Source organism: Montipora foliosa, chromosome 8 (genome assembly GCF_036669935.1).
Source record: "Montipora foliosa isolate CH-2021 chromosome 8, ASM3666993v2, whole genome shotgun sequence".
Lineage (NCBI taxonomy): Eukaryota > Metazoa > Cnidaria > Anthozoa > Scleractinia > Acroporidae > Montipora > Montipora foliosa.
The window spans coordinates 40205474-40217973 of record NC_090876.1 but is presented as its reverse complement, the minus strand read 5'-3'; the positions used below and the strand labels follow the sequence as shown (position 1 = coordinate 40217973).

Genomic DNA, 12500 nt, shown 5'->3' with positions numbered 1-12500 from the left:
GACTGGATACAGTCTCTTTCAACTACCCGCATGGTGGTATTCTTGCATTATTGAAAGTGGAGGTGCTAAATCGTTTCATCATCTAGTTTTTTTGCGAGAATGAATCTCGAATCCATCTACATTTTAGTTTTCAGGAAGTGCTACTACTAACTTTCTTCTTTTTTCCCCACAGCTTGTTCAGCCAGAAGAGGAATTTTCTTTTCAACAATTTCTGAACCCGGCAAACAAGTATAAAAACAGATATGCCAACATTGTGGCATGTGAGTAGTTTGACTTTAAACTATTTAAAGTGCTACGACGATCAGAAACATTTTCTTGTTCTCCTTCACATTTCGAAAGTTCTTATGCCTAACACTCGAAATACACGATTTTATTTGAAGAGAAAAATTGTTTATTTTGACGGCATTTTGTCATTTACTCACTAACTTAAAATGCGTAGTAGCACTTTAAGACAAAAAAACATAGAATATTTGTTGAATTCTCCGGCCGCGGGAGATCGTATCCAACCATGTCACCAGGATTTTAGCACTCTACGTTCATTCACAGAGTCACATCAAGGCGTACATGTATCAATGAAAGTTGCCCTAATTTGTCAAAAGAGTCTAGAAACGTAAGAAAAATATCACGATATATAATAATAAAAGCATCATCTCCTCCTGTCAATCACTGCCCTAATCAAATTGTTGCGTGTAAGCCAGCCAGTCCAAGACAGAAGATTCACAGCCAAGTATTTCCTCCCCTAGCATACGCTTGAAATCATTCGCGATGATTTTTTAGCTGTTTGAAAACGTTAACAACTAATTAGCAAGGCACTTCTTGGGATCCTCCTTGACTACTTAGGTGAATTAATTGGCTTTTCTTATTTTCCAAGTTATGCAAAAGTCTCGAAACTTTTCTGGTGCAGGAATTACTTCTGTTCTTGAGAGGAAGAAGTTTGGCGCTCGGAAATTTCCAGCAAGTGGGTCGTATAAAGAGATGTCCTTTTTGAGGACGAACCGGAGTTACGCGGAAAAAAAAATAGGAGTCTCCCGAAAGACGTCAATCCTAAGACCTTTCGATAACTTGTAGGAAGGCTCTTGCAGACTCGTAATTGGTTGCCATGAAACGAAGTTCAGGGTTCTTGTACTGCTTTACGGTTGGGAATGAACGTGGATAATTGTTAGTTTTACCATACCTTTCCTTACCAGTAAAAACATAATCAATAATCAATTTCCATTCCTTTCCTTTTAGATGATCATTCCAGAGTTCTTCTAAACCCCTTGGAAGGAGTGCCCGGCTCAGATTACATCAACGCCAGCTTCATCGATGTAAGTGTTCTAAATACATATGGCATACAGTGCACAAGTGTTGGTGCAGTTTCTAAGTTATAGTTTACGCCTGCGTTTTGCATAATTTTTCACGCGGCATTAAATCGTGGCTTTAGGACATGTGATTTTGTTAAAACTCTTAAAGGTCAGCTGTGTTTATTTGAGGAATTTGATCGTGGTTGGGCATTTTCTAATGCAAGACCAGAGGACTGATACTGTTGACGACCAGGGCTGGCGCAGTGGTAAGATCACTCGCCTCCCACCCATATGTGGCCTAAGTTCAACTCCCAGGCTTTGCTTCATATGTGGGTTGAGTTTGTTGGTTGTCTGTTTTTCTCCGAGAGGTTTTTTTTTTCCAGGTTCTCTGGTTTTGCCCTTCTCCTAAGAAAACAACATATGACTTTATTTGCGTTAGTTTCAGTTGTATTCAGTTTGCAGTGTCTCCAATTAGCTTCCCAGCGCTAGAAGAATAAACATTTATATAAAGTTCTTTTCCTTTCCTTGCTGTAGACACCAATTTCAATGTAATCATGAAAAACGGAGTATGACGTTAAATTATTGGTTGAGTTTATAATCGGTTGCTTTTGTAAAAACGGTGATCTTAGCTCCGTGGAAGTGTCATTTTGATTCCAACGAGGGTCCAGTGTTTTCCGCCACCTTACAGCGAATTACTTTCGTTTCTTTCCTCTAGGGCTACAACAGGCAACGAGCTTACATTGCTGCACAAGGTATAGTACTTGCCTGAATGTGTTGTCCCTTTCGATTCATTCTGATCTTAAAACTTGTTAATTCAATGCGGTTCATGCTGCAACCAGATTGACAATCAGTCAGTCTTAGCTTGATGTTTCTCTGGTTTGAAAATTATAGAATGTAGAATTTAACACTAGCACGATTGCTGTTGACGCCTTTAAGTCTTGAATAGTAATTTGGCCAGTGAAATTCATTATTTTCCAACCAGCGTACCATTGAACCATGCGTGTTCGTTAATTATTTCAATCGGGAGCTTTAGCGCACGACCTTTTTGAGCCAGGATGGGGGAAGGGGGGAGAAGATGGGGGGGGGGGGGGGGGAGTGAGTTGTTTTCTTTTGAACTCGACACCACCACATTTATATTTCTAAGCATCCTTTTACCATGAGAAACTATTAGTTAACAAGGACTAAAGGGAGAGACTATTTTCCTGGAGTACGAAATGTTCACTTCCTTTTGCCTTCCGTGGCTAAAAAAAAAAACGTTTCGTGCTTACCTCCTTAATATTGAGTCTGTGTTCTCGCTTTTGGTACTTCCGTAGGACCACTAATGGAAACATTTGACGACTTCTGGCGCATGATATGGGAGCAAATGTCGTCCGTCATAGTGATGTTAACAAAATTGGAGGAAAGAGGAAGGGTAGGTTTTTTTTAACCTCTCACAGCGTCAACGCACGAACTCTGCGTCTCGGAAAACGGTTATCTTTGTGATTATTTGACATTCTGCATAGCCACGTTACCATCGTCCTGTGCACAGAAATCCTGGGCAGGAGAAGTAGTTCTTGTAAGGTCCCATGCGATATCCTTGCTACCAGAACCGAAAAACGAAAAGCTATACTGGAGAAACAATGACTCAGAAGATGCTACAATGCCAAGTAATGCCAACTAACAAGGAAGGCGAAAAAGCATAGCTATTAGCAGCAGTTATGATTGCAAAGGTAACACTACCCCCTCGGATATTCTAATAGTCTGTGTGCTGGTCCAGCCGAACCTCCCGCAGTAAAGTTTTTGGCTTACCCCGGCCGATTAATCTTTCAGGTCGGCATGCACTTACCTGCATATATTTATTTCATCGACGGTATGTCTACTTTTTTCCTTTCAGCGCAAATGTGACCAGTATTGGCCCGAACGCGGAACAAAGAATTATGGGCCGATTCAAGTAAAGCTCAAAGAAACACTGAACATGTCTCATTACACCCTCAGAAAGTTCGTAATCACGCATAAACAGGTACAGGTCAAGCGAGAGTTTTCTCTTCATAATGTTCCGTTATTTTAGGAGGTTGATGCTTAACCCCATCATCATTCCAATCCTACCTAAGATTGTTCAGAACACAACATTATTGTAACCTTGCAGTTTTCCGTTTAGACGGAATAATTTTATTTCTGTAAACGCTCTGCGCGGAGGAAATTTAGATGTGTCCTGGTTTGCAACTAATATGGACACAGCGTGGCTGAGTGGTTTGGGCGTTTGCACTGAGATCCGGAAGTCCTGTGTTCAAGTCGCGCTCAGAGCTCCAGCTCAATTTGTTCGTTGTAGTCCCTGGTTCAACTTCTCGACCTGCTTTTGTAAATACTCATTTGCCCTCGTTCAGTTGGGATTCTCAAGAGTAGCTTTGTTCCCTTCTATCAGTAATATCTCTTTTTTTTTATTGGCTGTGAAAAGCCCCACTGAATGGGGATCGGTCAATTAGGTGCTTCTTTATTATATATTTAATAAATTGTAATAATAAGTCGTGTTTCTAAGCCCTCGTCAATTCCAGATATGTGGGCTATAAAAGACGCAAACTGCTTTCCTTCCCTACTCCCAAGCTAAAAGAACATGAACAGTAACCAATAAACTAATGTGAATTTCATTTATATCGCAAAGCCATCTTGCGTGAGGAAACCTTTACCACAATTACCTTATAGTTGTTTATTATTTACAATATCTACTGCATTGCAATATCACACTTATAATGAAAACAAAAGAACAACAGCGAAATAAATATATTTTGCCAAATTCGATGTAGGCTGTGCGCGGTGACCATGGTGGCTATTGACGGGCTGGCCACCACCATGTCCAAGATTTGTGCGCGACCATATAAAAGAAGCTTGCTCTATGTTTTAGATCGTCGTGTCTTGTCAAAGACGTTGTAAATTGTCACTGTGGCTTAAGATCAGACGCTTATCACAGTTTGCACTTGTGCGGCTTGCCTTAAGGAAGAGAGCGGTTCTTGTTTGTTTATCAAAGCCTACAATCCTGAACATAAGTCTTGGGACACTTGCTAAAATGGTTTAAAATAAAGACCATCTATCATATATCTCCCTCCCCTCCCCCTTTCACTTATTGGTTGGAAACCGGGAAACATTCAGAAATACTACAGTGTGTTTCAACATTGCTGGGGGGAGGGAGGGGAGGGGCGGGTGGAGATAATGGAGGGAATGATTATAAAATGACAAAAACCCAAGTGTCCCAAGACATTTTCTCCAGGATTGTATTTGAAGGATCTTTTCATAGGGTTACTACATGAGTGGGTGACCTCTTGGGAATTGGTGGTCATCGTCCGCCCGTCCTACCTGTGCCGTCGTACATGGACCGAATTTTTGTCGAGAGCCCAACGCGATTCGAGGGTTTTTTTGTCGGGTACTACTGTTTCAGTCCTCCCTCATCAAATACAACCCCCAATAAATTGCCTCTGGCTGTGGTGCTGTGCTTCGAGATCATACCATGGACCATATTGTGGCTAACGGAAGGGCCTTATATCTTGTTGAGCTGCACCGTTTGTAATTCTGTCCTTAAGACTTCAAGGAAGGAGCCAGTTCAGTTCTCAGTTTCTTCTTGGTATTCAAGATTCTGACCTTATTTAAGAACCCTGCTATTTTTGTTCTGACCCTTTGACAGCAACGTTATTGCCTCTCCCGGATGTTGGAAACCTCTATCAAGGAAACGGCTTTGCTACTTTGTCTTGTTTCCTTTTAGTTCCCAGATGTTACCCGCGAAGTCAAACAGTTTCATTTTACCGCGTGGCCGGACCACGGGGTACCGTCCCACCCCACTCCTCTGCTTTCTCTGGTTCGTCACTCATTCTCCGCCAACCGCGAGAATGTCGGGCCGATGGTGGTACATTGCAGGTACAGTGCTATTTTTTGTTAATATAATTACTTTTGTTTGTTTCTGTTACGTGCCATAGCGGACAAAATACTTCAGTTCATTTATATATAGTTTGTCGGAGTTAGGGAGGCGCGGTGGCCTCATGGTTAGTGCGCTCGACTCCGGATCGAGTGGTCCGGGTTCGGGTCCGGGTCCTGGCCGGGGACATTGTGTTGTGTTCTTGGGCAAGACACTTTACTCTCACGGTGCCTCTCTCCACCCAGGTGTATAAATGGGTACCGGCGTAATGCTGGGGGTAACCCTGCGATGGACTAGCATCCCATCCAGGGGGGAGTATAAATACTCCTAGTCGCTTCGTGCTACGGAAACCGGAGATAAGCGCCGGCCTGATGGGCCCTCTAGGCTCGTAGCAGACTTTACCTTGTCGGAGTTAAGACTGCGATTTACTTGGTCGTAGTTGTTGTTACAAACCTTAGCTGCCCTAAAGCAACCCAACCCTCTTAAAACCAGCACAATGTAGAGCTGATGAGAGGAAGACTATTGCCACGAGAAAGCCATAAGACAATGGGTTTCAGGATAAAAACAAACAAAAAAATTCTGCACGCCTTACATGTGCTTTTCACATGTTAAAACATCTCTTTGCCGTTGTCGTCCAGGCATTTGAGGTGTTGTTGAGGGCATGAATACCCAAAGGAAAAGTTCAGTTTTCACTCCAAACATCTTCACTAATAAGAGAAGTGATCCTCGCACTTAGGTACACAATTTCGACAACTGCCTCTCATAGACACCTGAAAAAAATTGTCCATCTAAGGGGGTATTTACATGAGACCGGGACGAACTCAGACCGGTACGAACTTGTAACGGTATGAAATTTTTCGAACCGTGTACATGAAACCGGGATGAAATGCTTGGTACCTGGTTGCGGGACGAAATGATATCCTTTGTCTAATAAATATCTGCCTGACCCAAAAGCATACAGGCTTGAAATTTCTGGACCCGGTCTGAGATTTGTCGTCATTTATATGAGAACGGTACGAACTCAGACCGTTACGAGAATTTCTCGTCTCTGTCCAGCAACCGAGACGAAGTCAGACTGATACGACTTCATTGCCTGATTTCAAGGCGAAGGGGACTAGGTGCGAGTCTGTAAATTATGGGATTATCAACTGTTGATCCACATAGTCAGAAAGAGCACACCGAGATTCACAAAATCCCCAAGTTTGGTGTTAATCGGGCTGATTTTGACGGAGATAAAGGCATTTAATTACGTCAAATTTTACAAAGAAATGTTTGGTCATCCGGGCTGCGTCTGGTCGGCCATACACTTCTTTGTAAATTCTGACGTTTTTAAATGGCCGTATCTTGCTTAATATTGGGTCTATTCACACCAAAACTGGGGATTTTGTAAAGCTTGGTGTGCACTTTCGGACTATGTGGATCGATAGCTGCTAGTCCCTTAATTTGCAGACTCGTACCTTGCCCCCCTCGGGACGCGGAAGGGAGTTTTGGTCTGGTAGAAACCGATCGATATTGGAATCGATCACAAGTTAGACGGAAACGTGACCAGTTATGCTCCTTGTTAAACAAGTTGTGCTCTTACAATGCAAAGTTCTTTATTTTGAGAATGAGTTTGAAAGTGGTCAAAGGCATGCGCAAAGACGTTAATTGCAGTGAACGGATTATTAGGGCGCGTTCGATAGACCCTATTCCGGAATAAGAATACGTGGAGTGATGATTAAAACGGTATGTTTGGCGCGTTTCGAAGCAGCAAGGATGATAAAGATGTGTTTAAAATAGCATTTTAGCAGATGTTTGACAATTTTAATGTGAATCTCCGTAAAAAGGATTTCTAACTTATATTCCATATATTCCTATTCCGGAATACGGTCAATCGAACGCACCCTTAATTTCTTTCTTTACTCCAGTGCTGGTGTAGGTCGCACTGGAACCTTTGTGACACTGGATGTCATGTTGCAAAGAATCAGTCAAGAAGACAGTGTTGATGTGTTTGGCTTCGTCCGTCAGATGAGATATCAGAGGAATTTTATGGTGCAGACTGAGGTACTTTCTTGGACAATTTTAAATACAATTGTTATACCTCCCAACTCAAATACGTTTTCCAATTGGAGGAGAATGTGGTACGTACCTTGGGTCAAAAATCTTTTGAGTTCCCAGTGCGAACAAAACTCACCTATCTCCCTAGGGAAACAGGAGCCCGTTTCTCGTAAGTCCGGAAACTTTACGGGTCACTTTCGGGTGTAACAATTCCTTTTGTATCTCAAGAACGGAGAGGATTTATGTCGTCAAACTTAACAGTCATGTTTCTTTTTGTTTCCTTGAAAACATGTTAAAAGATTGGCTTTCCAAAACAAGCGGTTGGTAGTTTTACAAATGGCTTTTCGGGCCCGAAAAATTATCGGGGCTTTTGAGAAACGGGCCCCAGCAACTTGAACTTTCGATTTGCACGTGATCAGATTGTGCACCTTGAAACCGCGGCAAATCTGTGTGCCAGGCCGCGTCAAGAGAAAAGATTTTTCTGCTGCCAGGACAGCTTAACGCTTTCTGAAACGTATTCAAACTTGATGCTGTAGTTGTAGGCAGTGAGTTGAATGTATTCTTTTTGTTGTTTTTACCTAGGCGCAATATATATTTATTCATGATGCACTTCTTGAAGCCATCACCTGCGGTGTAACCGAAGTCGAAGCCAAAGATCTCAGCTTCCGCATACGGGAACTGCGTCTGTTTGACCCGGAAACCGGTTACACATTTTTGGAAAACGAGTTTTGTCGTCTGGCTAAAGAAGAGAATCACCCGATTGCCTTCAAAAGTGCTACCCTCAATTGTAACGCTGCAAAGAATCGATACGCAAATATTCTTCCTTGTAAGTATGCGTGTAGTTCTGTTCTGTTGACTGACTGGGCGGGAGTGATAAACTATTTCCAACTTGACGAACGGACCCATCGACCGACTGCCTGAATGACTGATTTCTCAACTGACTGACTAGCTAGCTGGTTAAGGAATTGATTGACTAATTTTTGGTTGTTTACAGTCGAGAGCACACGCGTCCATTTGAAGATGAGACCAGGAGAGATGGGATCTGACTACATTAATGCAAACTTCATTGATGTAAGTTAAAGCGAAAGCTACAAGGTCTGGTGGATAAAACGTCGTCTTCTTGCTTGATTTTTATACCACTATTTGAAAATGTTTAGAAAAGTTCATTACCCAATTGAATATATTTTTTTTTCAACTGATTTTACTGCGTTTGTTGTATTGCTATTGATCGTTGCTAAAGCTCCCTTTTTCTTGGGCCGGGCCTATTTATTCTATACTGGCGTCCGGCCTTGTAGCTGTCTTTGTGTAATGTAACTTTGACTCATTTCGGTCGTGGGGTTCTCGGCGTTTCGACTCCGCTCGGTAGTTTTTCGTCGTTAAACCGAAATGTGTGACAAGTGGAATACCGTATTGTGGCAAGCCCATCTTTTTATTCTTTGCAAAGACCCAACGGTTTTTTTTTTCACGGTTTAAATTTTGCAGTCTTACTTTTTATAGGGTTACTGCCAGCCCAGGGCATACATAGCAACCCAGGCCCCGATTCCAGACACTTTTGAAGATTTTTGGCGTTTAATTTGGGAACAGGATTCTGCAGCAGTAGTAATGCTGACAAGAGAAGAAGAAGCCGGCAAGGTAAGAACGACGCGAAGAGCTTGAGACCTTAGAAATATTTCTTTAACTTCCTTTTTATGATTATTTCTATTTTTATTTTTATTTTGAAAGCTCACTTTTTATGGTTGTTAAATTAGTAATATTTCATTGTTGGGTTGAGTATCCTCGTCCCCAGTAGCTTAGATAATGTTACAAAAAAAAGCAAAGTAAATAAATTCGCTATTTTCGCAAATCTCATACATAATACAGTTCATTTTTGGGGGCTATTTACATTAAGACAATGGATATCCAGTTCAGTGAAGCATGATGCAGTCCCAAGAGTAATTAATTTGTATTGTTTTTATGCAAAGAACCCCAAAACGTATTGCATTATCGGAAGGGGAAAATAGTCCTCTGTTCAGAAGGGCGTGACTGGGTCTTGACTATTTCTTATATAACATGCAAAATTATTGACAGGCGTCCAGTGTAATAGGCCACTTTCGAAAATACCAATATATAGATGTAATTGTCTCTGTTACTAGCGTAGAAAAGCTCATCAGGCCGGCGCTTATCTCCGGTTTCCGTAGCATGAAGCGATTGGAAGTATTTCTACTCTCCCCTGGATGGGATGCTAGTCCATCGCAGGGTTACCCCCAGCATTTTCGCCGGTTCCCATTTATACACCTGGGTGGAGAGAGGCACCGTGAGAGTAAAGTTTCTTTGCCCAAGAACACAACATAATGTCCCCGGCCAGGACCAGAAAGCGGACCACTCGATCCGGAGTCGAACACTCTAACCATCAGGCCACCGCGCCTCCTAAGCCAATACTAAAAGTGGAGCTCCCGGTTTCTAACCCCAGAAAGCAGTGTAGTGTATATGGAAATAATTATGCTTCTGCATAATGTACAAAATTAATCTTCAATAGTGTATACAAGTTACAGTGATCAAACTTCTCTGAGCTGACAGCAGTAAACAAACAAGCCTTGCAAACAATAACCGACAATCTTGTTTTAATCAACAACCGTAATCTCTTTCAAAGCATTTTCCGTTTAACTGATAATCTTTATTCTCTCTCTCTGTATTTAGTTTAGAACAACAGCAAGAATTACTTATTAAAAAGTCAACAGCTAAAGCGTACTAATTCGCTTACTCGACTGCAATTTCACAGTCAAACAAAGCAGCTCACGACTGAACATCCATCTCACACGAATAGCCTATAAATCGAAAGATATTAAGCTTAATTTAGTGTGGACAGTCGCCACGGTAATGATGAATTCAGTTCCAAGTCAGCCACAAAACCGCGTGACAGACAAGACAAACGATTGTTAAAACGAAATCGCTGGTGGAGATTTTGCCGAAAATCGCAGGTTCGAGCTTATCAAACTGCTTTCCTAAGTCTTGTCTGCCTAAAAAGAACCTAAACTATCACAAACATTGCTTACAAGTGCGGTTGTTGCAGATATGGCGTCGAGAGTACGGTTATAAGTAGAGGATATTACACAGCGGCGAGAAGATATGAATTTTATGTATTGTTGTTGCCACTAGAACATAAAGTTCATATCTTCGAGCTAACGTGTAATTTTCTTTTTATTATATAGACAGGAGTGTTTTACTCGCCACCGAGCACAAACTTTATCACAAATTCTTGCCGCTCGGCGGCAGGAATTTCTGCAATTTTCGCATTTCCTTCTCTGGGGTGCAGGGATGGCGCAGTGGTGAGAGCACTCGCCTCTCACCAATGTAGCCCGGATTCGATTCCCTGACTCGGCGTCATATGTGGGTTGAGTTTGTTGGTTCTGTACTCTGCACCGAGAGGTTTTCCCCAGGTACTCCGGCTTTCCCCTCTCCTCAAAAACCAACATTTGACTTGATTTACTTTCATTGTTCATTTTAGTTTACAGTGTCCCCAATTAGTGCTTCAGCGCTAGAACGTTTAGACACTGAAATAAAGTCCCTTTCCTTTCCTTTTCCTTCTTTAAATTGCAAGGAACTCCTTGAATAGTTACCATGTTTCTCGGTAAAGTATTTTACGTCAGCTTCAGGGAACTTCACGAATCTTTCGCTGGCCATTTTTCACTGACCGTTTGCACAACGAACCATGCAAAGACGGGAAATGACGACATCAATATCCTCACTCGTGAGGATATGGAAAATACGCCACTCAGGTCCCGGATGTAGTTTTGTATGAGTTTTATGAGTGGTGCATTTTCCAGTAAAACAATGTTGTGTATATAGTAACAAGTCTTATAGACAATGATGACAAGAAAACTCGCATATGATGTCTGCTGTAAGTTTGAAATGGCGACCTGGCGTGGTGTGATTGTTGAAACATGTCAGAATTTCTGTCAGCTCGGAATTGAAAACGTTTTCAGGCCTTCCTTTTTCGTTTTGCGAGGGTATTTCTTCTCTCACCTTGCACCTTTTAACAACTTAATGCGTCTTGTCTTGTCCTTTCAGGTGAAATGTCATCATTACTGGCCCAACGAAGGATCTCGATTGTATGGTGTTATTCTCGTTGAGCTTATTGAGGAAACTTCATTTAGTGACTACGTTTCCAGAAAGTTTAAACTCACGCACACAGAGGTAACACAATGTCCATGTTGTTTTCATATTGATTATTAGCATTTTGGTACAATTCCTGCCGTCTCGTGCAAGATAACAACATGAAAAAATATATATATATTAAAATTTGGTGACGTACGTCAGCACTTGGGGGTATTTTTCTTAAATATGTCTTGATGTATCAAAAGTAATTTCCATGCTAGCTTTATTTTGGGTACCTTTCTGTCATATTTAGAGGTTGGAATAGTTGTACAATGAAAGAGACAGTGCAAATTTGTATTTTGGAAAGGACGTCATCGTTGCCCTTGGGGCTGGACAATCTGCAAGCCATGCGAATTTCGCATTTAAGTCTAAGCACCCATTTCAAATAGTCCAAGCACTCATTTTAAAACGGTTAGCTTTCAATAACTGTGTGACTCGCATGTTGACTCGCATTGCCCGCCATGTTGGCTCGCGTGACTCGCAGCCATGGCTCGCTGGCTCTCAAATTGTCCTAACTCGTTGCCCTTGCTTCAGTCGGAGCTTAAGGTCGGTACACACGAGGGAGCTTGCTCCCGCAACACGCTCCCGGAGCAAAGCTCCATCGTCTGCACCAACGATTTCTAGCGAAAAAATATGTTGCGCAACAAAACGTTTGCTCCCGAGTTTTGCTCCCTCATATCAAACTGGTTTGATATGGGTGAGCAAGCTCCAGGGGCAAATCTGTTGCACGAGTCTGTTTCAGGAGCAAGCTCCCTGGTGTGTACTGAAATTTGCTTGCCGTGACATGACGTGTCTCTAGTTGGCCAATCAAGTTGGCTTAATTTTTCCCAATCGGGTTGTTTCATCATTCAGCTCCCTCGTCGTGTCCTTCGTGTGTACTGGTTGGGGTACTTACCCGGGAGCGTGTTTCGGGAGCGTGTTTCAGGAGCAAGCTCCCTCGTGTGTACCGGCCTTTACATCCGGCCGCACATTAGGCGAAAATAGCGCGGCGCTAATTCCCCCGCGAAGAATTCAAGTGTATTCAGCGCCAGTGTTGTTCCCCGCACACCTAGCGCTATTATTGTGCGGCTTAGAAGTTAAACGAAGCGTGAAAGCCATTGTCTGAAGATATTAGAGAGGTTAAGCAACGACGACAGCGACGGCAACGATACAATAACATAAGAATA

The 12500-nt window shown here is 42.3% G+C and overlaps 1 protein-coding gene across 1 annotated transcript in view; it reads left to right on the top strand.

Moving 5' to 3' along the window:
* LOC137967856 (receptor-type tyrosine-protein phosphatase F-like) overlaps positions 1 to 12500 on the top strand; it is a 71062-nt gene that overhangs the window by 50923 nt on the left and 7639 nt on the right. The window contains exons 23-33 of the mRNA XM_068814453.1: positions 173 to 260; positions 1231 to 1307; positions 1999 to 2035; positions 2597 to 2694; positions 3157 to 3282; positions 5014 to 5165; positions 7071 to 7206; positions 7783 to 8026; positions 8195 to 8271; positions 8698 to 8832; positions 11248 to 11373. Of these exons, the coding sequence (XP_068670554.1) occupies positions 173 to 260; positions 1231 to 1307; positions 1999 to 2035; positions 2597 to 2694; positions 3157 to 3282; positions 5014 to 5165; positions 7071 to 7206; positions 7783 to 8026; positions 8195 to 8271; positions 8698 to 8832; positions 11248 to 11373 (1296 nt within the window). The remainder of the gene's footprint in view (positions 1 to 172; positions 261 to 1230; positions 1308 to 1998; positions 2036 to 2596; positions 2695 to 3156; positions 3283 to 5013; positions 5166 to 7070; positions 7207 to 7782; positions 8027 to 8194; positions 8272 to 8697; positions 8833 to 11247; positions 11374 to 12500) is intronic.